At 38.1% G+C, this 26534-nt stretch overlaps 1 protein-coding gene across 5 annotated transcripts; it reads right to left on the bottom strand.

Annotated features, from left to right (window-relative positions):
* Positions 1–55: 55 nt before the first annotated feature.
* Positions 56–25970, bottom strand: atp2b3a (ATPase plasma membrane Ca2+ transporting 3a). Of its 5 annotated transcripts, XM_056773540.1 has the most exons (23): positions 25504–25970; positions 23177–23685; positions 18873–19070; positions 18208–18465; positions 17511–17636; positions 13725–13853; positions 13241–13306; positions 13006–13044; positions 12667–12831; positions 12272–12486; positions 11356–11598; positions 10950–11191; positions 10583–10817; positions 10048–10227; positions 9798–9885; positions 9466–9572; positions 8861–9052; positions 7531–7744; positions 7167–7378; positions 6609–6716; positions 6222–6404; positions 4776–4862; positions 56–1301 (listed from the first exon to the last, which is right to left on the bottom strand). In XM_056773540.1, the coding sequence occupies exons 2-23, from the start codon at positions 23382–23384 to the stop codon at positions 885–887; spliced, it is 3912 nt and encodes a 1303-aa protein (XP_056629518.1). In that variant the 5' UTR covers positions 23385–23685; positions 25504–25970; the 3' UTR covers positions 56–884. The 5 variants fall into 5 exon arrangements, with proteins under 5 accessions (XP_056629518.1, XP_056629520.1, XP_056629519.1 ...); XM_056773542.1 differs by lacking the exon at positions 4776–4862 and having other exon boundaries at positions 25504–25969; XM_056773541.1 differs by lacking the exon at positions 13241–13306 and having other exon boundaries at positions 25504–25969.
* Between the last annotated feature and the right edge of the window lie 564 nt (positions 25971–26534).

Below are 26534 nucleotides of genomic sequence, written 5' to 3'. Positions count from 1 at the left end.
GGGCAGCCCAAACAAGAAATTTACTGATATATGGAACTATTCCACTATACTGTAATTTAGCTGAATAAATACGTTTATTGCACAATATTTGATCCAGTAAATGCATTCTGGTTTGCTTTGATCTTGTATCTACCATACTGCATCAATAACTCAAGAAAAAGGCATTTGCCAAATTGCCTTGATCTTTTTCAGAAAGATGTTCTCCAATGGTTCGAGTTATTTTATTTATACGTTGCCGATATATGATCTTTAATTTCAATTCCTTTTTTAATTGGACATACAGATCACACTCTACACAGAAAACAGAGAAAGGGGCACGTGGAACCAATGAGAACATAGACACGGATTTTAACAACAGCAAACAAACAAACAAATACACATACACACAGACTTACGTCATACATACAAACATACTTGGTTATATAAAGCTAAACGATGACGTATCATAACTGGTGTATATTATTCATTGTAATTTGAGCAGAAATATAACCACTATAATAATTGGAACAATAATGTTATTAATTAAAAGGCGAAAGGACTTATCCCCAAATGTACAATTGTTTCTTTTTCGTTTTTACACTTTCATTAGGATCAGTCTTTAAAATCTTAAGTCAAGAGTCCACACCTATATCCAACGTTTCTTCGAGTGCAACATATGAGAAAATAATGTCTCTTTCATGCGGAGTAGGATTGTCTTTGGGTCACACAAGATACTGCAAAATAACCACAGAAACATTTTGAAGCTGTGAATCTGATTCATAGTGATATAGGAACAAAGATTAGGTACAGAAACATCCTAACCATTTCTCTGCCAGTCCCCACTGAAGAGTCATCTACACCTGTCCGTCATATGCTGGCAGTCTCAACTTCATGAACTTTGACCTCTACAGGCATGTCTCCAAGCTGTGCAGAGGACTGGCAGGGCAGGGAGAAACGTGCGGCACCCCGTTGTCGTTTAGGCCTAGATAGACGCGGCTCTCTGCGGCGTTGTTGTTGCAGTTGAGGGTCACAGGCAGACTCTGCTGTCTTATCGGGCGTGACGGGTAACGGGATCGTGGGGGTCTTTGAGGCGCCTGGGGCTGCGTGTGAGGTGTTGGATGCCGGAGGGCCACGCGCACGTGGTTGTGATTTGAACGTTCCGATGCGTCGTCCACATCAGTCTCGTCGATCAGGGGGATGTTGTGGACGGAGTCTGTGATGATGAATTCTGGGTGCGCCTGGAAGTCGTGAATGGAGTTGCGCGAGTCCTGTCGCTCGATGCCGTCGTAGAGGGAGCTACGGAAAGCTTTCACCACCCGGATCTATACATCAAGGGTGTAGGGTAGGAAATGTCAAAGGGAAGAAAATGGAGGGATCAAAAAGGACAAAGAGGTGGAGAAATATTTAGTCCCTCTTTTGTATCACTCTTAGAACCTGAAAGAACCGTTCACATCGATTAAGGCCTTATGTGGAGTGGGCCTTTACAGACAACTTCAAGATCTGAAGAATTCCACAGCCATTCTCTAGACATCTATAGAATGATGCCAAAATGTGATCTTTTAAATCCAAGTTGTAACTACAAGAAGTAAACACTATCAAGAAAACCCAAAGATGATACAGTCAAGCTAGCACACGACAAAACACAAATCACTCCAATATAATGGAACGTCATACATTTTTGGAATATGATCTGTCAAAGCAGCCTTAGCCCCCTGTCTGCCTTTCATTTAGTAAGTGGATATAGCAAATTATATACACTGTGGACACCAATTTTTTGGGGTACTTTTTTGATAATTATGTTTTTTGTTTTTTTTATATACAAAGGTCTTTACTTTAAAAGACCTATGCAATAAGAAAGGCATGTCAAACTAGTGAGCATTAAAATTAAACATACAAAATAAGACCGTATGATTGAAATTTCAATAACGGAATAACAACTTTCACTGTTGCCAGTTCAATACCAGGTGTTTGAAATATATTATACTCAAAGGAAAACAAATACATGCAAACAAACAACAATAAACACCAAAACAATAACACTAACAATAATAAAAACCAAAAACAATTATTTGACGGCACACAACATATGATACAAACGCACACAAACACGCACACAAAAAACAGTAACATAATAGAGAGGTTCACACTGAACACAAATACAAACATGCATATTCACATACGGTTGGTGTTGACAAACTCTGTAATACAGATTAAACAGTCTTTAAAAACAAATTGAATAAGTCACAGTAAGCATGATTTATTGTTCTGACATCATCAGTGACTATGTTACATTTATATTTGTAATCCTCATAAAGAGGAAAATCCACTTTCAATAAACCCATGAACAAAATAAAGACTAAAGTATCTTTGATTATATCAGCATATTCTAACACAAGAAAAAAAAAATTAATGCCCTCAAAAGTATACGAATACATTAAATGGGATAATTCTCCCATGCAACCATGCACAATAATTAAACTTTTCTCTTCCCTTTCATGCATGGCATGCAACTACATTCAATTAAACAAATCTGTCAAGACATTGATCAACTCGGTCCATATTTCTTGATATCCTTGATCTTGTCGTGTGATTAAACGGTGGCCATGGTGGAAATGCATCTTCTCAAAAAGAAACTGTTGGGGTGTGTGTGTGACCATGCAGGCCAGGGAGTTATTCTGCCCTCCGCATTGTACATGCATAGCCAAACCACGCCCTGAAATGACCACAAAGCATGTGACTGACAGAGGGAAGAGAGACTTCACAACATGGACACAACAATTCAAGCTCTTTTGTAGCTTTGTTTTTCCAAAGAGCCATTTATAGTGGTCACTGCAGAATTTAAAGCCGTTTTCTTTGATACTGACATTGTAAACGTCCGAGTATAAGGCCCAGATTTCTTTAAACGGAGTGTTAGGCTATATATTAAAGAGGGGAAAAAATGGTGCAAATTAATGATGTAATTCTCTCAAAATTGGCTAATATTTTATAATTCAGGCACTGGATGGAAAAACAGAAAAGGGATCGTGTTTGAATAGCTCAGCTCCAAACACATCACATCAGAACTCCTCGTGACAGACAGGAGGGAAGAGAAGGGAAAATGAAAGACAGACGTTCGATGAATGGAGGTCTAAATCTATGACACCAAGAAATCGTAAAGATGTCTTTTGTTGTGACATAATGGCACAACAAAAGCTTTTGAGAAGCAACCTGTAAAATACATTATTGTCCTACATTATTTGGTGAAACTATCCCAAAATAACAAATGTACTGTACGTAAAGAACATTTAGCTGGAGCTTCCCTGAGCTATAATACAGTGACGCATACAGTTTGACAAATGCTACGAGACAAATGGAAACAAAGACAAGCAAGAAAATATTCTGAAAAGATGTACACAGGAAAAGACTATAGACCTGTTTAAGAAAAAACAGAAAAAGGAGGAAAAACTGCAAGGTGAAGTTTTACTGTACATTCAATTTCCAAATGTAATCAATAAAAGGAACTAAAGGAATAGTTTATCCATGTGTGAAGGTTCTGTCAACATTTACTTCCCCTCATCGTTCCAATCCCACATCCAGCAACATAAAAGGAATCTTCAAACAGAATGAAGGAAATAAAGGAACATTTAAAGTGACCATAGCTCCAAAAGGACAAAAGATCCCCGCAAAACTACCATACAGTATGACTCATGTGTTGTATTGTCAAGTTATTAACCTAACAACGTAACTTTGACGCGCAATACTTTTTTCACCGCTGCGGGTCACAGAAATACATGTACAGGACGACGTGAGGTCAAGTAAACAATGACAGGACATTCACTGGTAAACTATTCCTTTAACAGTGAAGAGGAAGTGATGATAATACGGGGGTTCCAGCTGGGCTAATGCTGCATCTCTTTGCAGCGGTTTCTTAAGACCATCACTTCTGGCACCTGGAGGGCAATATTGATGTTAAATTTGGTGCATTATCCTAATCAACAAATCACTGTCTGTGTGAATACATCTCAAGAAAACATGATCCACACTATATAGCAGCAGAAAGATGAGATTATTAGTTATTCTAATGAGGTAAAAAGGAGGTTAAGAGAACACACCTGTAAAGAGAGAGAGAGGACAATCTGAAGAAATCACACAAAAGACAGTTAGAGCTAAAAACACGGACATGAACAGGGCACAAATCAAAACGGCAATCGAAACCAAAATGGCCTTATACTCGCAAGTTTACAACAGTCGTTCAATTCACTATGCTTTGTTTTGTTGTTCAAATATTGTCAGTTTTCGTTCGCGCAATAGAAGAAACATCATCTTGCGAACTTTCTCGGTGCATTTCAACTCTCGTATGGCTCCTTCGATGAAATTCTATTAGCCCTTAATGGCAACATCGATTTGATGGTGAATAATTGGCAGATAAGCAAAGGGAGATTTGAAAAAAGGCAACGAGGAAGAGAAAGCCAGCCTCATCGCAGGCCAGCAAAACACAGAGAAGACCAAGAAATATTATGAGGTAGCAATGAGGAAAGAAAAGAAGAAAGGCACAAACAAATAAGCAGAACGTACAGAGATGAAGCAGATGCTGATATTCTTGCTCTCTCTCTCACACACACACACATCATTCAGCAGACCAGGCGTGTTTGAAGGCAGGCAACAATGCACGTGTATGCGTTCAGGTATAGGCGAGCCATCTGAGTGCACGGGCTCTACGAGGTGCCGTTAACGGAACGTAAAGACTCACTCCCGGGGGCATTAGATGCATTGGCAGTGGAGAGAACTACGTGAGAAGGAGTAGAATTATTGGTTACGTCATGGAGTTGGCTGAGCACCGAAGAGCGACGTCTCGCTGCGCCCTGAAACGAACCACTTCTCTTGAAGGTACTCACTACCTCCATCTGCAGGAGAGAGAGAAAAGGACATCATACAGACAAGAGAATGAGATTTGGGAATGAGCTGAGGTTAAGCACTGGTAGGGGTAGGATCGGGGTCTTCTTTAGGGGTAATGTGCCTGCCAACATACTGATATTCAGGAGGGTTTCTTTAACTACAGACATTCATAAAGTTTTCATTAAAATGGAGAAATAACCCTTTTTAAAATGAAGGTCACATAAAAAGTCAGAAACTTTTTACTGTGTCTTTTCAAGAGTCTTTCATAGATATTTTTTTGTTTCAGCCTTTTAGGTTTTCATTAGGAAAATCTGTTAAAAGATTCAATTATTAAAACCGATATTATCTTAACAAAAAAATAACGTAAACACTAGCCGTTTATAGTGTTTAAATGATTTCTCAATTTCTGCACAGATTAAAATACAAAACTAAATAAGATCCAAGTAAGTATCACTTATGAATCAGTCTGCAGTTAAAAATATTATTTAATTCTGTTTACACACCGTGTACTACAAGACTTAAAATCTGAAAAGACATCATACACTTGCAGACTTTCTAAAAATTTCAGATGGAAACACGCTAACTGATCAAATCTGCAGTCTGGCAAAGACTTTCTGCAACAAGTCCAGACTGAAAATCTGGGCAAAATCTGAACAAAAGTTTTGAAGTCTATTTTTACTTTTAGTAAGAAAGGAAGTCTGCCTTTTTATTAACCTAAATTGTTTGATATTTTATTTAACTTTCATTTTGATTATGTCAATAAATAGAATACATTATGTTTGAAATTACCTTTTTAAAATATAAAAATTGAAATCTCCTGTTGTGCATGTACATATATATATATATATATGTACATATAAAATATTGAAAATGAAGTGTATTTTTAGACCCACAAGGCCAAAACTGTCCGTAGCTGAAGTAACACACTTCTAAATGAATGTCTAAGCACAGGTCTATACAAACAGTGATAACATTTAATCATTCAAACAAGGCAATAATAGTTACCGAGCTGTGACATAATACACAAAGACGCAGGTAGAAAAGAAAACCTAACCAAACCGGCACGGAGTGATTCGAGCAGCAGAGCTAATAAAGAAGATGTGAGAAATAAAACCAACGTAGTTAACTTTTACAAACAACAGAAAACCCGTTAAATAACAATATTTTATTCATTTATAAAAGCAGGTGAAAAGAAAACGAATTGCATTAAAAGTTTTAAACTAAAGAGAAACCGCTGCGGTGAGCTTTGGCGCAGAAAGCACCTGGTATATTTTAAGGCAACGCGTGTCTATGCAGGAACGCCTGTCGAAAACAATATAAAAGCAACATTAAAATAGACAGAAACGGACAGAGAGGTTGAACATCACCTGAGTCTGAATTCGGTTAAGTCCTCTGAACCAGAGGATCTGTCCTCGCCTCAGCTCTCTCTCAGCGTAATCTATCTCGTCCTCATCCTCTGCGAACTCTTCATCCGTGACATCGTCTGGAGCCCGCCCGTGACCTGCTTCTTTTAGACACTTCAGCTGATGTGTTGGTACAGATGAAATGACCTAAAGGAGAAAAAAGACCCAATATACTTAACCACACAGCATGACATATGAATGCATTTGACATACATTTTTAATACAAAATTAATTGGCAATTGGTATTAAAATGTATATATGTTATATCACATGCCAGCTGTCTACATAGAAATCCACCACTGCTTAAGCAACCAAATACAAAGAGGTGTAGAAGTATATCGTGTCATTTACCTGCCCCCATAGCAGCTCTCCAATCCCCACAAACAGACACCAAAGCCACTGCTCCACATTCAAGGGGGAACAGCTGAAGGGTTTTCCTCCAAACTGAACAATCACGATCTACAACCGCAAACAGATGCAGTGAGATAATGTAACGCCTATAAGACGGTTTTAGAGTCATCTGGTCTTATTGATATTAAAAGTCAAGTTCACCCAAAAATGAAAATTGCTTCACCATTTATTCATCCTATCTCAGTTCTTTCTTATCCTGAACACAAATGACGATATTTTGAAGAATCTTTGTAACCCAACAACACTGGACCCCATTGACTTCCATTGTATGGAAATATATTTTTTGTGTTTCAAATAAGAGTCATATACAGATAATGAACAACATGAAAGTGAATAAAGGATAACAGAATTAATTTTTGGGTGAAGTATTCCAAGTAGAAGCTGAATAGAGAATAGAGCAGAATTTCACGAGCTGCTTTCAATAGAAAACTATTAGGACACCAACAGTTTATTAAGACATCCGGCTTTGAATATCTGTAATCCGTAGACCTTTCACACCTGTATTGCAAAGGTCCCCAGCACGATTGAACAGAAGATGGGATTTGAGAAGATTCCGTCAAACACGTTCCTCTCTCCGTGGATCTTCCGGGCGTTGATCTCATTGAAGAGCTGCATCAGGACGAAGGTGTTGAAGATGATGGTGTAATGCTCAGAGGGAGGCGAGTGAAGCGGACTGTTACGGCCGCTGTCGATGTCAAAGATCTTCTCACCTGAGCACATTGGCAGAAAGAGGTATTTTAAGACACACCACTTATTTGTCACTTTAGTACCACTTCCATTTTCTCCATTATGTTGCCATTATTTGCATCATATTAAATATGCTGTCCACTGCGCCAACTCTTGACCGCTCAAAGGAACATACCTACAAAGAGCAGGGTAAAGATGATGATGAGCTGGAACACGGCGTGTCCGAGGATGTTCTTCATCATGGTTCTGGATATGAGAGGATTGTTTCGACCGTAGGGCTTTCTCAGCAGCAGGGCTTCGGTGGGCGGCTCTGTCGCAAGAGCCAAGGAAGCGAACGTGTCCATGATGAGATTGACCCATAGCATTTGCACAGCCTTCAGGGGAGAATCCTGCGCACAAAGATGAAACGATATATTATTGTTTAACATTTCATGCCATTCATAAAATCGATAAAAATGTAGTTAAAGGTCCAGTGTGTAATTTTTGGGATGATCTGTTTTTTTTGTAGTATTTAAGGTCCCTTCTTTTGGAGTATCTTTTCTGTTATTTTGACCCGTTTCTCCTGTTTACCTTTTTTTGCAAATAATTGCAAATAGAAACAACATTTGTATTTGAAATTTGGTAGAAATAGTAATGGTATTTCACCGAATGAAACAAAATTAGCATATATATATATATATATATATATATATATATATATATTAGGGCTGTCAGCGTTAACATGATTATTTATTTCAGATTAACACGTTAAAATATTTGATGCAATTAACACAGCATCCGTAAGCATTTCAACGTGATAAATAAAATCCTATATTGGAAAAAAAATGGAAAATAAGAAAGCGCATCAGATCTGCATAGAGCGGCAGCTCTTAAAGGGGCCGTATTCTTAAACCTGCTGCTGTGAATCCTGTCACTAATGTTAATTGAACAAACGAAAAGAGGAATGCAATGTGTTTAGTATCTTTAATCGATATCAAAACTGTAACGTGTTTAAGAATTTCTAAATTTCTGTATATTTCCTACCTGATAGACATGAGAGCTCACAGTTATACTGTACTTCAATGTTAAATGGCTAAATTAATGTTAAAATAAAGAAAAAATTATAAATTTAATGATGACATCAGTTGCAATACTATTATCAGAATGTTGCCTTTATTCATATGATGTTGTTAAAGAAATCTTGATTTGGAGATAAAATGTGAAATTATTAGAATGTAAAAGTATATTTTGTAATCGATTGACAGCAGTAATGTATATTTATATAAATACAACATTATAACTGCAATTTAGTAAAATTATATTTTGCTTTATTTACTGTTTTTAATTTATGAATGCTGCATCCGTTTTTCGGTATCACTGTTGAATCATTATTCTCTTTCAATAGATTTACATACTTATTAAATGTAATGTACATAAAGCAGACTGTTCGTGTTTTTATCACATGGTGATGGTTCCTGTCCAGAATAAGCAGTAAGTGATAAAAAGTGTCTGTTGGGTTGATGTACCTGTGTGATACAGGCACCAGTGAAGGCTACTATGACAGCCACCACATTTACAGTGAGTTGAAACTGCAGGAACTTGGAGATGCTGTCGTAAACATTTCGCCCCCACATCACAGCCTTCACTATACTGGAAAAGTTATCATCCGTCAGGATGATGTCAGAGGCCTCCTTGGCCACATCTGTACCAGCGATGCCCTATGCCAACAAACAAAACAATTTGGTTTTATGCATCTATTAGGATCGCAATTTATCAAATCATTTCATGCGTCGATCACACACAAACCAAGTGCACTTCTGCAGCCTATTGCAGCAAAATACACAATCAATACTAGCTTTCACGGAAAAACATCATGAAACGTACAGCGGTACCTGAAGCGCAACCCAATGGTGTAGATTTCTATGATGGAAACCCTGCAGTGGTCTATATATAATTTATAGAATAATCTCATCCTAAATTCATTTTAATATTGAATGCATGAACTTGACGGTTGGAAACCAACTATAATCCTAAAATCCAAGTCTCAGTGCAAATTGGTTTATCATGACTTTTTGTCTATCAGAACTTTAAAACAGGTAGCGCTAGATTTTGATAATCTTGATCTTCATACCATTGCGAAGCCCACATCAGCCTTTTTCAGAGCTGGTCCGTCGTTTGTGCCGTCACCTGTGACCGCGACCACCTGCCTCTGTTCTACAACCGTGCTGTCTATAATGCCTATGAACACACAGACAGAACAAACACAAACCACTGATCAAATCACCATCCAGAACCGGGAAAACCTTTAGCGTCTTCGGTAAATGAGGATAAAATGAACTAATCTTCCTACCAGATTCACTCTATTAGATTATGACAATTAAACTCAATTAGAACAACAACAAACAGGAACATTACATCTCCATAGGAACAACGATGAGCAGAACGTTGTGAGGAGACCCTCACCTTTGACCAGCGTGTGTTTGTCTGTAGGGGACGATCTAGCGAGAACTCTGAGCTTGGGCCAAATTTTGTCAATGCGTTCCTGCTCGATCTGTAAAAAAAATGAAAGAGAAATAAGTATGAATTTAACTATATCGCTCGTTTTATTTTTTATTAAGCCACAAATCTTTAGTATAGATGTTAGTTGTCGTAGAAAACAAATACGACAACACAAATGACACATCATTATCATATTTAAACCCTTCAAGCATACCTCTCCTTTCTCATTCCTAATTCGCCTGTTAAATTCCTTCCCGTCGATACACAGGAAGTCGTCGCCAGGATGAATGATGCCACATTTGGCAGCGATGGCCCGTGCTGTGTTGATGTTGTCGCCGGTCACCATACGTACAGTGATGCCCGCTTGCTGGCACTTCCTGATGGCTTCTGGGACCTGATTGGAATACAACCTGCAGTTTCTAGCACTAATAACATTTATATTAAAGGATTTTAGACATTTTAAGATGAAGCACTCACTGGGACATACTGCATAAAGATAAATAATATATAACTTTTCAAGCTCTTTGATGTCCTGTCAGCAAAGCTTTATTCCAAAAACCTCACTACACTACTGTTTCCACAATATGCAGAAATTAAGTAAAACGACTTTATTTCAAACAGTGCCATATTGAGACAGATATTTTAAGACAGTCTGTTTTGGAGTGTTATGCAATCTGTTAAAATGCTCTTTTAAAGACAGATAAAAAACTGACATATTCGCATCCAAGACTGTACTCCTGACTATATACCTCAGGTCGAACCGGGTCTTCAATGCCAACCACTGTGATGCAGGTGAGGTCAGAAACAATATCGGCCTCATTTTCCCAGTCTGGCATCGGGTCAGCGGGAAGATCCCGGTAAGCGACGCAGATCGTACGGAGGCCATTACACGCCATTTGCTCAATCACTTTCTTCACCATCTCCTCTTTGTCTCGTGGCCTAAAAGCCCGTGCCTCTCCATCACGGGACAGAATGAACGAGCATCTGATGTAAAGAGGGAACCATTTAATTCCTTTTTACAATTCATGTTTTTACAAACACGTTTCAGAAGTTGGCCAGATGCTTATTCTGATTAGATCTTCCTATAGTCATGACATAAAAAAACACTCAACATACCTTTTAAGCAAGATCTCAGACGCTCCTTTGCTGTATAAGCGGAAGCTTCCGTCTGGCATCTGAATGACGGTGCTCATGGATTTTCTGACAGAATTGAAGGTGTAGACTTTATAGAGCCTCTCCTCAGGGATCTGCTCCCTCACTGCTTGGTAGTCTTGCTTCAGATCCCGCACGAGACCCAGCAGAGAACATTCGGTCTTATTACCCACCTGTTTGGGCAGACCGCCTTCCTTATCTGCAGCCTGGGGCAAGAGGTGAACAGAGTTTAACAAAACTTCTCGTACATATAGTCTAAAGGGTAAAAATACGAGTGTAGTTCCAGCTCCAACCTTTAACAGGATTAAATTAAATCTCATGAAATCTCTAAAGCAGCAATTGTGGTTTACTTCTTAAAATATCCTCTCACCATGATCTTGGAGGTGTAAGCGCAGTTCACAGCGATCGAGCTGGAGAGGAGCTCTAGTGTCCTGGGGTTAATCTGGTGTGGTGTTGGGATATCACAGAAGTGTTGGTCCCCTATATAAATCTGCACCACTGTCATCCGGTTAGTGGTGAGGGTCCCCGTTTTATCCGAGCAGATAGCTGTAGCATTACCCATAGTCTCACAGGCATCCAAGTGACGCACCAGGTTGTTGTCCTTCATCATTTTCTGTAGAAAGCCATTGAAAGGAGTGATGGGAAGAAACAAGCCTTCTGTTACGTTTTCTGAAACTAAACGTTTACATTTTCTTAAGAAAATGTGAGTGTTGCTTGTCATCATGGCTGAGAATGCAAAAGCCGCTGCCACAATGGCAGGGTTTCCTGAGGGGTTGCCAGGGCATTGGCATGGTGGCTTAAGTCGTTGTTAGCTCATTGCTACAGTGTTTTAAGTGGTTGTTAGAGTATTGCTATGGCGTTGTTATAGTTTTTAAGGGGTTGTTAGCAAGCTATGTGGTTGTAAAAGTGTTCTAACTGGTTGTTAGTGTGTTGCTCTGCAGTCAAAGTGTCCCAAGTGGTTGTTCCTTAGAACATTGCTATGCAGTTGCTAAAATGTTCCAACCGGTTGTCAGAGTGTTGCTATGCAGTTGCTAAAATATGCGAAATGGTTGTTATTGCACTATGAAGACGCAAAAATGTTCTAGATGTTAGGACATTGTTAAAGTGTCCCAAGTGGTTGTTTTAGCGTTGCTATGCAGTTGCTAAAATGTTCCAGGCAGTTGTTAAGACTGTTGCTATGCAGTTGCTAAAGGGTTCCAAGCTGTTGTTGGAGCGTTGCTATAAAGTTGCTCCAGTGTTCAGTGTTCAATTTTTCCTACTGCGTTGTTAGGATGTTTCAGACTTACCTTTACAGAATATGCCAGTGATATAGTGACTGCCAGCGGCAAACCCTCTGGCACAGCCACCACTAGAACAGTCACTCCTATGATGAAGAACTTCATAAAATACTGCACGTATATCGGTGTGCACTCCGTCAGCCACACGTTTCCCTGAATCACGAACGTCTCGATCACAAAATACAGCATCAGGATAATCACAGTGATGGCCGACATCACCAGACCTGTGGTGCATTGGGGACAGGGTCACATTGTTATATAAATGTGTTCTAAAAAAAAAAATGCACGCCACAATGCTAAGGTGTTTTGGATTGTAACCAGGGAGTTTTTTTATTAAAAATCCTAACCCAATTATGATGCCAGTGCTCTAGAAGATTTTGATCTGCTAGACTTATTAACTGTACCTGCTTTTCCGATTTGCACCGCCAGCTTGGTGAGTTTTCCCTGAAGAACGGATTTTTCCCTCTTGGCCCCACTAGTTTTCTTCTTCTCTTTCTCCTCCACCTCCCCACCTTCTGCACTCTTCAGTGGCTGCATCTCCATGGCAACAGCCTCATCCTGTTTCTTGGCTGCGATGGACAACGGAATTATGGGTAATTCTAATACATTTTTAAAAAAGCTTGAATACAGGATGTTATAGGGAGTATGATTATATTTCATTTACAGAGCCTTTTAATTTCATCTCAGTCTTAAACAAGTGAACATGACCATTTAAATTCCAACTCTATTCTAAGTCAAGTCACCTTTATTTTGATTGCTCTCCAAGGTCCCATCTTGTTTACCTGTTAAATGTAAAAGAGACTTTTAACATAAGCAAATATAATTTATTTCGGCAGCCTGCTACAGATCAGTGCAGCTGACATAAGAAAACAAGTGCAAGGGAAAAAAAACATGGCATGATTAATATTCGACAGATATGGGCTACTAAAAGCAGGATGATAGTTTATGAGTCATCTCTCTACTGTGAATGTCACCTACCATTTATGATGTTGTTTTCTTTGACTTCGACACTGTGGAACTGCATGGATGAATTACTATTGACCTCTAATAGAGTTGTTGGAAAACAGAGGACAGGACAATAATGAAGATGGGATGTAAAAACCAAGACATAAAATAAAACAATGACAAAATTAACTCAAATGAGTGAGAAACATTTCTGAGAATTTCAGTGCATGGAAATGGAGAAGTGCCCAAGAGTAAGACTCCTGTAATATAACTTCTATTAATTTTCTTCATTAAACAACTCGTTTATAATGGTAACAATCCAGAAGAGAAAGAGCAAGTGATGAGAAAGGTCACTGTTACCATGGAAACGGAAACAGGAGCCCTTGAAGCATGAGGTAATAAAGTCTTCCTACAATAAACCATCATCTAAGTTTTGATTATCATTTACTAGCTTCAAGGGATGATGAATCCATTATCATTAATATAGTCTTCCTGAATTTCAAAAAAGGTTCTAAACCTTTCTTGCAGTCTTTCTTCTCTTCCTCGACATCACCAGCCCCCAGCAAGGTGAAGATGATCCCGGTTTGAGAGTTCACACCGACCGCTGTCACCACCATTTTCCCTGAACCCTCCATCACATGAGTCCCTGAAATTTCAGACAGGAAACTCTCAACTTTAATTTTTTTCACACCATTTTCATAAAGACTTTTCTTTCCTATAAATAATAGATCAGCTATACCCAATCAGAAATATTTCCAGATCAACAGCATTTGTGCAGTCGATTTGATCTTAAATAGTATTGAGAATAGCATCTAATGAATAAAGAGCATTGACCGTTTAAAAGCATTCTAAAACCTTTATATTCATATCTAAAGAAAAATGGTATTTGTTAATGAACGTGATATTTGCTTTAAGATTACAACTGTGAATAAATGCAGATTAACATGAGGCAAACAACAAACTAAAGGATGACTTTTTGCATTACTGTGCAGTCAACAGTATCATTCACAGATAGCTTCATGTAATACAATACTTGTACAAACAAGTGTAAGTGATTGCTTATTAAGCTCACAGAAGTACGTTGGGATAAAGCACAGATCAAAATGAAGACTGAAGTCTGACTTCCCAGACCTTTCCTGTTTTAACATGCAATCCAATTAAACTGCGCCAGATTGCCTTTTCGCTGGTTCACTGAACCGCATTCATCGCTCTAATCAGCTTTGTTCTCTTGTTTTCAAGTTACAAAAAAAAAATCAAAACTCATAGGCGTCGGAACCATTATATGTGGGTGGAACAGGACCCATCCACTTTTTAAGACCAATGATATTAGACCCACTCACTTTCACAGTCTCTAAAATAGCAAATATGTCATTTTAATTTTTGGTCGCTGTCAGTCAAATCCATTCAACTTGAGGAATGCCTAATAAATAAACTCCATTCCACGTTTTAGCTACAGCCTTGATGAACACATTGCTGCTTCCTCAAATCCATATAAATGAATAAAAAATAACTCAACTATAAATATAAAATAAACTTTATTCCATTTCGACACCGCAAGGTAATGTTGCACAACTTTTTAAAATTATTAAATGGATGCCAAATAATTGGAATAATAAGGACCTCCCTACTACCCCTAACCTTACTATATGCTTTATTATTTAACACCATTTATTTTTATATTTTCTTCATTTTGTTGAAAATAAATGCCTTTAGGTTTTGATATGCGATGTGAAAATGTAGGAGAGCGAGTTCGGCAAATGGCAGATTCAAACTTGTGTCAATAGCATCAGAACTACTTATCACGCCTCTTTCTCACAACACCACATTTTTAACACTAAAAGATTTTCACTTTTTTGTTCTTTTGACCCCCATCATTAAACATAAATTAACTTCAGCAATAAATTGACTAGTACAAAAAAAATGTACAATACATGAAGACTTTTCGCTCGCCTTAATGAAACAAACTGATAAATTAAAGATGTATATAAATGTCAATTAAACAAAACGTATTTAGTGCTGTCCACCTTAAAGCATGGGGAAGTCACTACAACAACTCATTCCGAAGAACATTAAATACGTTTAAATAAGAAATCGTCATAATGTAAACCATTTCTTCATCTTTATTCGCCTAAAAAAGACGTTGTTTCCATTTAGACCTTCCCCAAAATCCATCATCACAACATTTCAATTTCATAAACAGTGAAGCTAAAAAGCTAGCCTAAGACTATTGAAATCTGTTTTTTTCTCCATCACATCTGGACATAAGGTTTTAGGATTTCAAAACCTTACAAATGGGCACTATTCAGGTCAGTTATAAAATACAAACAAATCTGTTTTCATTTCTCACTGTTAAATGTCAATACACTACTGTAAGTTCACTCTAATCGTGTCTTAAAGCATGTAATATCTCTACACGCTGTATTAGGATCATGGGTTAGCAATGAATGTGTGACCAAGCACAGCAACAGATGCTGGTAAACTGATCATCAGGAAGGAGAAGCAGAGCAGGTCTCAGGAGAGACTAACACAAATCTGACCATTTCTGCAGGAAGCAGACAGGAGGGCAAATCTGATTAACCTGTTTATCAGACCTCAGGGACACCCTCTCATTAAACCAGTCAATGAGATCTAACACAAGCTCTGTAAACCTTAAATGTTAAAGTACTTGCAGAATCCAAGAGATGTTTCCATCTGCTATAGAGCAAATTGGGTTGCTTCACAATGTCAAACATATCTAAATTAAAACACTCTTTTGTCTCTTTCTCAACACAGTTTTCTTGTCTCTTCTCTAGTTGCCATAAGTGGCAAAAGATAAGACCGACAGTTTATTGTTATAAACATGAAGTTGCTATAGACTAGGGGTTTCAATAACTAGTTGACATTAATGCTGATGGAACATTTAAAGCTTAATGTCAACTAGTCAATGGGCAAATGGAGTTTCTGATACTGTACCTATAATAAGAGCCTAACTGTTCTAACACAGGGTTCACACCAAATGTGAATTAAGGGTTTGTTAACACAATTGTTCGCGTTTGGGGTGAACCCAGCATAAGAGTTGCGCACGGGGCGAATGTCATCTCCACACGCTTCAGCGCGATTCTGTCACACTCCCGGTAATAATATATGTTATCTTGTGCCTCCGCACGCATCATCGCATGCAAAAGCTCACAGGTAAAGCCTTACACTGGGTTCACACCAAACGGGAATTTAGCATCAATCTAAAGACGCGTACAGACACGAAATTGCGGCAGGCGGTGTGAACGCGCGTCAATCTCTTCTTCCGGCAAGGATAAAAATATTTGTCAGATCGCGTCACTCGCGCGAAAATAACAAACCTTTCTTGAGAGTAATAAAGAGTGTTTGGTGTTAACCCAGCATAACGTTAAAGATTTCAGTGAGCTGTGCTTCGACTCGCAGATCTTTTAATATGATATTTTTGTACTTGTTCACCATTAAATAAAACATGAAAAAAAAATGTTTCTCATGTTTCTCAAAATGTTGCTGTGTCACTGAAGTGCTGTGTTTGTACGTCCACCGTGATATAGCATCTGCTGCATTAGTCTAATAAATATATTGACGTTGTTCTAAAGTCATAGGCCTTCACAAACAACCTCAACAGATTTTTCTGTCGTTTCATCTATAAGTGCACATTCAGGGGTTGCACTTTCAGTTGACTTTTCAGTTTGGTCTGTACACACTTCAGATCTGAAGTAAGGTTAGGCTGTTGTAGAGATCCACCTGCTGCTCTTTTACTGCATAGCGCCATAACCACGACCTCGCATTTTAAAATAGCTTCCTTTAAAGGTTAGTGGTTGTTGCTCTTGTGCAATAGATTAATAATTTGTATTTGGATACTAAATATTTAGAGGCTATTTTGCTGGAGTCCTGCCATCCTCCCGCAGCTCGCACACACAAGTGTCTTACACACCCATCAAATCTTGTTGAAAAACATTCCCTAGCTCTTATTTTATTTATTAATGACATCATTGACTAGTCGACGTCGGCACGACTTTTATCATATAATAGTCTCCTTTAAAAAATCTGATTCAACCCCTACTATGGACCACTTAAAGGCAAGCAGCCTGGGACAAGAGCTCAAAAAAACAATATTGACCCTTTTGGTTCAAACTTGTTATCTTTTGGTTTGCAATCTTTAAGGCTACACCAACCGTATGTTTGGATTTCAACTGAATTTATAAGTTGCTTTAACATACCTAAACATTGATCACGACACATGTGGCCCACCAATTCCAACACAAAATCAGATTTGTTAACTTATAGAATCATCACTTCTGCTCCCTACCTGACAGCAGCATGGGATCCTTGTCAACGGATTTGCGTACGTGATCAGACTCTCCGGTGAGCGAGCTCTCATCGATCTGGAGGTCGTTTCCCTGGATGAGAACACCATCCGCAGGCAGGAGGTCACCTATGAGACCCCAGAGTGACAGCAACAGATCAATAACATCTAACCAGCCTTTGAGTGTTACTGCCTCTAATCCAAAGTAAAGCTACACAGTGTCAGTAACAGTATATACATCAGTTCATTACAAATGCATCATATATTTTTGCAACCATCTTGGTTGCCATCTTAAAGGTATGGTTCACCCAAATATGAATTTATGTTTTTTTGGAAATTCACACTCTCAAATCTGCATGACTTCCTTCTGCAAAACAAAAATTATTTTGAGAAACAACATTGGACCCCATTGACTTCCATTGTAATACACTGTGACATTTCTCCTTTTGTGTTCCACAGAAGAAAGAGACATACACAGGTTTTAAATGACTTGAGGGTAAATAAATGATTACAGAATTTTTATTTCTGGGTGTACTCTCTGTTTAAATTACTATGCTAATAATCAGCTATTTGAATTTTTAATTTTAATTATATTATTAAATTAAATGACTCCTAAGTCCTATATTAGAAAAACATACAATTTTTATTTTATAATTGCATTAGAAGAGAGGTTGAATAGCCAGTTGTGAACTCCACTAACCATACTTGACCTGGGCAACGTCACCCACCACCATCTCGGCCACAGGGATCTGGATGACGGTGCCGTTCCGCACCACAGCGAATCGCTGCTCCTGCTCGATACGGCTCTGCAGGCCACGGAACTGCTTCTCTTTACTCCAATCATTAAAAGCCGTTACCAGTACCACGCAGAGGACAGATAGCAGGATAGCTGCACCTTCGATCCAACCCGCCTCCGCCTCGCCCTCGTCCTCCGCACCTGTGTTCGCATTACCACACACTGCAGAAAGATAGAGTGGTAATAAATAATATGTGGGAGGAAAATGAGTTAGGAGTATCTACTTTAACATCTCTTGTTATGATCCTGTATATTCTTCTATCTATCCATTCATCCCTCCATCAATCTCTATCTCCATTCTGTCTTTCCCATTAAGTTTCAGGTCTAATGTCTTTTTAGGCATGATTGTTTTAGTGGTCAACTGATATGGGTTTTTTGATGGCCAATGCCTTAAGAGCGCAGGATGGCAAATGGTCAGTATGATGCCAATATTGAATGAATATATTGTTTTATAAATAAGAATTGTCATGCACAAAAATTATAATGTTTACATAAACATAACTAAGAACAAAAATCTGTCTCCTCATTTTAACAAAAATTTCAAAGAGAAATCGAGATCGTCTTATTACTTTCACTGTCGCCCCCTGGTGGCTGGTAAAAGGACAGTCCGAGAGAAATGATGGCCGCTATTTCCAGGATTATGAGGGTAACATCCTGCAAAGCCTCCCAAACGAGCTGAAGGAAGGTCTGGGCCTTCTTTGGGGGGATGAAGTTCTGCCCGAACACCTGACAGCGTTTCTCCAGGTCCGCAGGGTTGTCCGACAGTCCTTTGGGAAAACAGAAGGTTGTCAAAGTCATTGTTGATCATGAACTTTAACCCAAAAAAAATCAATGCAAGTTCTAATAATGTACGGCAGGGTTAGTCAAAGAATTGGAGAGACTTACGGAGTGCTTTAAGAAATGCACGTACTGAGACGCTACATCTTTGAAAGTCCAAAACGCTGCTACAATCAATACAAAAGTCATTTCCGCGATTCATAACGATTATATTGACATCTTATAAAGTGATTTGACGGGTCTGTCAAAGAAACTTATAGACCCAGTGAAATAAAAAATGACAATGCCTATTTTTATATGAAATATTCCAGCGTTTTTGTTTTTTTAATGTTCTAAGAACGTTCCCAGCTAACATAATTCACCATCATGATGATAAGTGTTTCCTTGAGTTGGGCTCTTGGCCCTTTACTTTCAAATGTTAGATTGTTTGCCCTGTTGTAACTCTGTGCATATGATGTACCGTTGTTATGGCAGCCCAATGAAAATCTAATCCAATGGAGTTTGTTGGTGTGCATTAAATAAAATCATCATGTTGAAGTTTGATTAACTAAACCCATATTGTATGTAAATTGTGCTCTTGATACTGACGGAACATTATAAAATCAGGGAGTTTAATTGCATTTCAATAGCTAGAAGATTAGTGATAACTGGATGCAAAAGTCCTACAACAGAATTGACACAAACAAAGACATAAGTATCAGGGTATGACAAACTAATTCTGATATACAGACCAACTGCAATGCATGCTGGGAATCATGAAGGAGTTTTGTTTTTGAGATGTTACCCAGCATGCATTGTGGAACAAAGTTTTTCTTTTGTTGATTGTCAACATTGTTGAGATTCATACCTGTGTTAGTCTAATGTATGCTGTAGTTTTTATGACCAGGTTTCACAAATCCTTTTAGACATCAAAATGCAAAAATACATCTGGATCCAATAATTTTATTTCTAGGTTCAACATCACACTCAAACCAATGGAGATCAATGATTCTAAGATATTTTAATGCCCATCAACAAACTCCATTGGATAAATTCTCATTGTATTGCCATAACAACAGTACATCACACGCACTCAGTTACAACAAGCCAACAAATCTAACAACAAATGTAAGTAACTGCAGGGAGGATACATGTACATTTACATTTAGGCATTTGGAAGACGCTTTTATCCAAAGTGATTTACATTGCTTTATCCTACACATTTTATATAGGTATTTGCAATCCCCTGGGATCGAACCAATAACCTTACATGGTTAACACTGAGCTACAGGAAAGCTACACCACGTGAACGGTCATGTTTTTAATACTGCATTCATTATGTATGATTTACTGTATATTTATGAAAAACAGCGGTTCATCTCCCTCCAGAACTTTCACTTCAAAGGATCGAAGTGCGTGAGGCAAAAAATTCATGCGATTGTAATTGGAATTCACCCGAAGAGGCGATACAGATCAATTTATTCGCTTTAAAAGACTCCAGTTAAATGTATTAGCGTTTCGGATTTTTTTGGTTTGCCTTTCATTCATTTAAACAAATATCTTCAAAAATATCTTCTTGAAAAACAATGCCACCCACATCTTATATTTACTCACTGGGGGTGAGCAAATTAGTAGCAATTTTTGGGTAAACTAACGCATTAAGACATATAAATTACAACTAAAAAGACAGAAGCAATCCCTTTGAATTAAATATCATGAAAATGCACAAACACTGGATACAATATTTGTGTGCATGTTTTAATATATGACCTATAATTAACAGCAACAAAAACTGTTTAAAAGAAACAAAATGCAATAAATAACAGAAATACAAAATAACAGAATAAATGAGGATATAGTAAAAAAACAGGCCTGCATTCCATTTATACTTTTGGAATAGGGCCCTCAAAGAAAAGTAGTTGAAGACCCCTGATGGGCTTACGTAATGAAGCTTCAGGGTGCATAGTGTATACCATACCTTTAAGGCAAGTCATATCACTCCACTGCTAAAGCGGTCGGATATGTTCAGTCATGCAAACTATCTGAAAGCTCTCTGATCAGACTCATGGTGCTACATATCCCTAACTATTGTGTAAAAGTGGGTTAACAATGATTCAAACATTCCTGGATGTTTTAAGAGTCAATAAGCAAATCTGTTAGCACAGGAAACCAATGGCTGACCTCTCAGTGTGAAAGGAAGGGAGGAGACAGAACATGGGAACGCAGAGCACAGATGGTTAAGTCGGTGTGTTTCGGATGCACTACGGGGTGTGATTTTTGGCAGCAAGACCCAGGCATACTGTCTCACTCTGCATCCTCTCCCTGCCAATCATCACCTGCTGCCCTGGCAACCTCTCATCTTCTATTAGAGCGGTCCTTTCGCTCAAAAGTATTTTGTCAGGGGCCAACAGTTTGGGATTTGGGTTGAAAATATAAAATGGTACAAAACATTTTGTGTTAAGCACCTATTTTTCTAAAACAACACTCAAAAAGTAAAACCAGTAGATAAAGTTTTAACAAGGAGGAGGGGACATTTTTGACTCCCTTTAACTTATGTTCAACACGCCAACACAGTGCTGTGACCATCATGTTCACAAATTGGTGAAAAACTACTACATCACTTTGTGAGTAGTCTAACCACTAGTTACAAACTTGAAATGATCAAGGTTTTATAAAGGGTAAAAAAATAGAAAGTGGAAAAACCTCAGTCTACATCTATGCTTTTACACTGTAATATTTAAAGGAATAGTTCACTCTTAAAATGACAATTATGTCATTATTTACTCACCCTCTTGTCATTTCAGACCTGTATGACTTTCTTCTGAAGATCACAAAAGAAGATGTTGGTAACCAAAAAACTTTTGTCCCCATTGACACCAGTTTGTGTCTATACAATAGAACAGGACCAATGGTTTTTGCTTATCAACATTTTTCAAAATATCTTCTTCTGTATTTTGTAGAATAATGATAATCACAAATGTTCAAAATGACAACAGGCTGAGTAAATGATGACAGAATTTTGCTTTAAAAAAAAACTATTTGTTTAATTTTTGAAACAATGTTAAATGAACCGATGTGACTAAAACATACAAAAAATAAATGTCATTTTTTGCAGCCTATTGAAAGTTTAATAAAAATAATTTTCCATATAACGCTAGTTCCTATAACTAAGAACTGTCTAACATCAAATCAATTCACATTGGACTAGAAAACATTTTCACAAGTTGTTTGAAAAAAATCAGCTCTTTAACGTATATCAATTGCCATGATTCATGAGTTTATGATCTCCATTCCAGGCACCTTATTCACAAGTAAATTAGTAGTTTAGATTATTAAATTGAAATAATTACAAATGGATGATTAAATTGAGCAAAGGCTTCTTTCTACAGACTACCGCAATTGAAAGACTTCTGCAGCACATCTAGTTTTTCTTTCATCCTTTCATCTCTCCGTCCATGGCCCTAAGGTTCTCCTTTTGTCTCCCTGTCGTGCCTTCTGATGAGGCATTTTTCAAAGAGCAGCATTAAAGAGGAAGTGAAAGCCTTACAATAAACTTCGAGTACGGTAACCTCGATGCAGCTGACAAGCAACGATGCAGTCAGACCACATGACATGGCCTGAAAGCAAGCAGTGAGAACAAAATGAGAATCAATGTGATTACCAGAGCGCAAAGTAGAATCATCTACCCAGAATAGACACGGCAATAAAAGATTCATTGAATAGCTAAACACTCATTTTAACGAAAACTAACCACTAAAATCTCGCGATTTCCTGTGGCCATGCAATATCCTGTTTGGTTCAATTTACTATGAATGACCCGAATATAAATAACAATCATTTTTTAATAAATTAAATTAGATAATTCCCAGATAAATAAACACTGCAAAAAGTTTGATATGCATAACAAATGCATAATGTTAAGAAAACGTATCCTTATTATCAAAAAAATGTTATGCTTATCCTCACAAACATTTTCTACATCCCAGAGACCTCTGTTTAATGCTTACGACAAAATGAGTCATTGAACATAATGCAGATAAAAATTCTTACACACAAACTGACTTAAATGTAACTAAAATGACGATGTGTCCACATATCTAAACCAAAGCCAACTCACCATCTGTAGGTGAAGTCTTGAGTCTGTGACAGAGGCCTTCTGTATCTGTGTAGGTCTCCTGGATCTTCTGCAATGCCTCTGCTCCCCTGAGCTCCATCAGGGAGCACAACTCATCTACCGTTGTCCCAAAATCCCCCTCATGGCCTCCTCTATCCATCCCGGGCTTCGTGGGGTGGAAATCCACTGTGCTGTTGCCTAGATCCCCCATAATGTGTGTCGGTTGAGGAAGACTGGGAGCTCTTTAGCAAATGTTATGAGATGAATAACTGGGAAAATATTTTCTAAATTCTCTTCCTATTATCCCCTGTGTGTAGTTTCTCCATAAGGTTTAAGGTTTTTTAATCTATGGTGCTGTAATTGGGATTCCCCTAAAATATTCCCCCATGAATAAAAAGTCAACAAATGAAGTGTTCACCATTATCCCAATCCATCTCTATGTAGAACGGCTAATGTTACTGGTTGTGAAACACGGGGGATCTAGTGACACAGGAATAGCTTTGGTAAAAAACCTGAAAAGAAAAAAAGAGGAATGTTAAAACTCCAAGACACTTCAAAAAGTAAAGGAGTAAACAATATAAAACATTAAGCAATTAATAAAAAAACAAAAATAGAAAAGGAACCATAAGTTTACTATACATATTTCAAGAATTAGTCCCTTACAAATGTGTATAAAAATCCAACTTAAAAAACAAATTACACTCATGCCAAATACCATTGTCCTAAGAACAAAATTGTTACTGTTGGCATTCCTTGCTTACAAAATGTCATTCAACATTTTTAATTTGGGGAAAAGGGTTCTCCAAACTACTGCAAACTTGCACTTTCGGATCAGCAACCTTGAAATGACTGAGATATATAGCAACACCTTCCCTCCCCACGTGACAAGCAGCCCCAGTCTCCCCTACTTAGTAATTTAACTGTTAACTTACTTTAATATTTTATAACAAACGTGTTTCAATGAACGTACAGCGCTTTATTATTTTAAAACGTCTTACTTTAAAATGTTAAGGCGGCATTTTGCTCACCCAGGTGTCACAGCTGTAGGTGGTTTGTGGGAAATAAGTAGCCAAGTGTTTTTTACACGCCTACTGCGGTTCACAGCGTTACATAATGTCCTAAACAAACCGAGGACAATCACTTCTTATTTGAAACGCTCTTTGATAAACCCTCCTTTGATCGCGCTAAAGCTATCTGTACCTCTCCCTTACCCATATACTTTCATTGTCCCCCTCCCAACGCCAAATCTGTCTCAACTCAAAACACGGAACGTCCTGCGCATGCGCTCACGATCACTTGCCCAATCCCACTGCAGAACAGATTTACGAAGGCAACTCTCACCCACCAGGCCTGGCGATTTTTGGATGACATTACAATCCGTTTGAGCAATGTGCCTCCATTTCCCTGACGTGACACCAACTTTAGATTTATGAAACTTTAAACCCATCATCTGTGTGCGGTCTTATCCATTATTTATTATAGGACAAAGAAAAGATCCGTCATGGCGCGCTCCATTAACGTGCGCTTATTTAAAGATGATGGATGCCCTTTCCCAGTAACCTTCAGGAATCATATGTTCACCTTGGTCTCCGTACAGCTGATGTCACAGCTTATAACAGTGTCTGTATCATTTTTGGTTAGAATTTTTGGTTTGATCACTGAGAATGTGAATGGAAGGTAAAAGAAATGTACATAACATGCATCCGGTGGGGATTAAAGTGCATAGACCGACCGGGCAGAAAGGTTACGTCAATCTAGCACCTGTTTTTCAATCTACCTAAAACTACCTAGAACATGTCCTTCTCTACGCTTGTATTCATTTGCACATGTTTCATTTAAAATACATTTTAAATATATTTCTTAGAATTAAGTTTATAGCGCAACTTTGTCAATATTTTAACGCGTGATACGCTACAAATATATATCTATATACATATATTTAAGCATTTAAAGTGCAGGATAATGTTGCCCATCAAATCATTTACGCCTTACCGTTATTATTATATTTCATCAGTGTAACGAAAAAAATGTTCAACAGGAATACCCGTATGGGATATAAACCGTAAAGGTAAATCATATCAGCGTGTTGTGCGCAATTTTTTGCTGACGTGAGACAATATCAATTATAATAATAATTGAATATAATTCTTTACCTTATTTTAAGATTAATGCACTTTAATGAAACATCATTGGACCTTGGACAGCAGCAAATAAACTAACTATTACAAAACACCCATGGCAACACAAAGCATGAATTATTCTTCCTCAAAACCATTTAAAAGAGGACCTGTGAATGTGCATCTATGAACAAATCGCCTACATTCACTTACCACGCAGGCCATGCTCCAAGGACATTTGACGTTGAGTCGATAAAAAAGCAGAAAACCCGAAATGATATCCTGTGATATATCCTGAAACCATAGCCATCATGGAGAGCACAAAATGAAAGTCACATCATTTGACCTTTACGCTATTCCAAATGCAGATGATGCGCAATGGTGCAGAATGGAGATAAAATAAAAGGAACTGGAGCCAGCAGACGGTGGTAAGGACTTCATCTTATGCGGAAGAAAATCTGAATGATGTAGATGAGATTGTACCATGTCCGGATTAATTATTCGCTTCTAAAACGGCGTGTTGTGCTATCGGGAACGTAAAGCAGGATAGTTTTGGTCACATCGTTGCTGTTATTTTTGGTGCTGATTGATAGAGTGGGTACGAGTCCCTGATGGGTGAGGAGAGATGTGGGCTCTACATGTTGATGATGCCCGTTTGACGCGCATCTCGCGGTGATGGCAACAGCATCAGCATCAGAGCGCGGGAGGACGAAGGATTGGGGGAGGGGCGGATGAATACGGTCCAGCCCTGGCCTCTCGATGCACTCACTCTCTCCGCAATCTCACGCTATTCCCGGCAGAAAATATGCGAATGTCTGCCTTGCGAAGGCTTGTAGCTTAAAAAATAAAAGTCAGCATCGCGCCATTGAGAGGGGATATCAGCATGATAATTAAAACCTTAGCAATTGAAGCGTTATGGCTAAATATTCACATAAATAAAATCATTATTTATGAGGCTGCCGTCGCTATTGGATGGATACTTACATCAGTATTAAACTACTTTGACAATATACATGAGCTCGCCTCGACTTTAGTAATAGAACAGTTTGTGATTTCTGTTTTATAATCTTTTGGATAACAGTTTTGATGTTGAAATTATTATAGACATGTTGTTGTGGACATTAAAACTCTATGACTGGATAACCGTACGAAGAAATGTTATAAAGATGCTGATGATGTTGTTAAAGGGACATCATATACGTTTTATTTTCGTGCATGTGATCTTCACTAGGCTACATTCACCT

This window comes from Triplophysa dalaica, chromosome 18 (assembly GCF_015846415.1).
Source record: "Triplophysa dalaica isolate WHDGS20190420 chromosome 18, ASM1584641v1, whole genome shotgun sequence".
Taxonomy (NCBI): Eukaryota; Metazoa; Chordata; class Actinopteri; order Cypriniformes; family Nemacheilidae; genus Triplophysa; species Triplophysa dalaica.
This window is presented reverse-complemented; position numbering and strand designations above follow the sequence as displayed.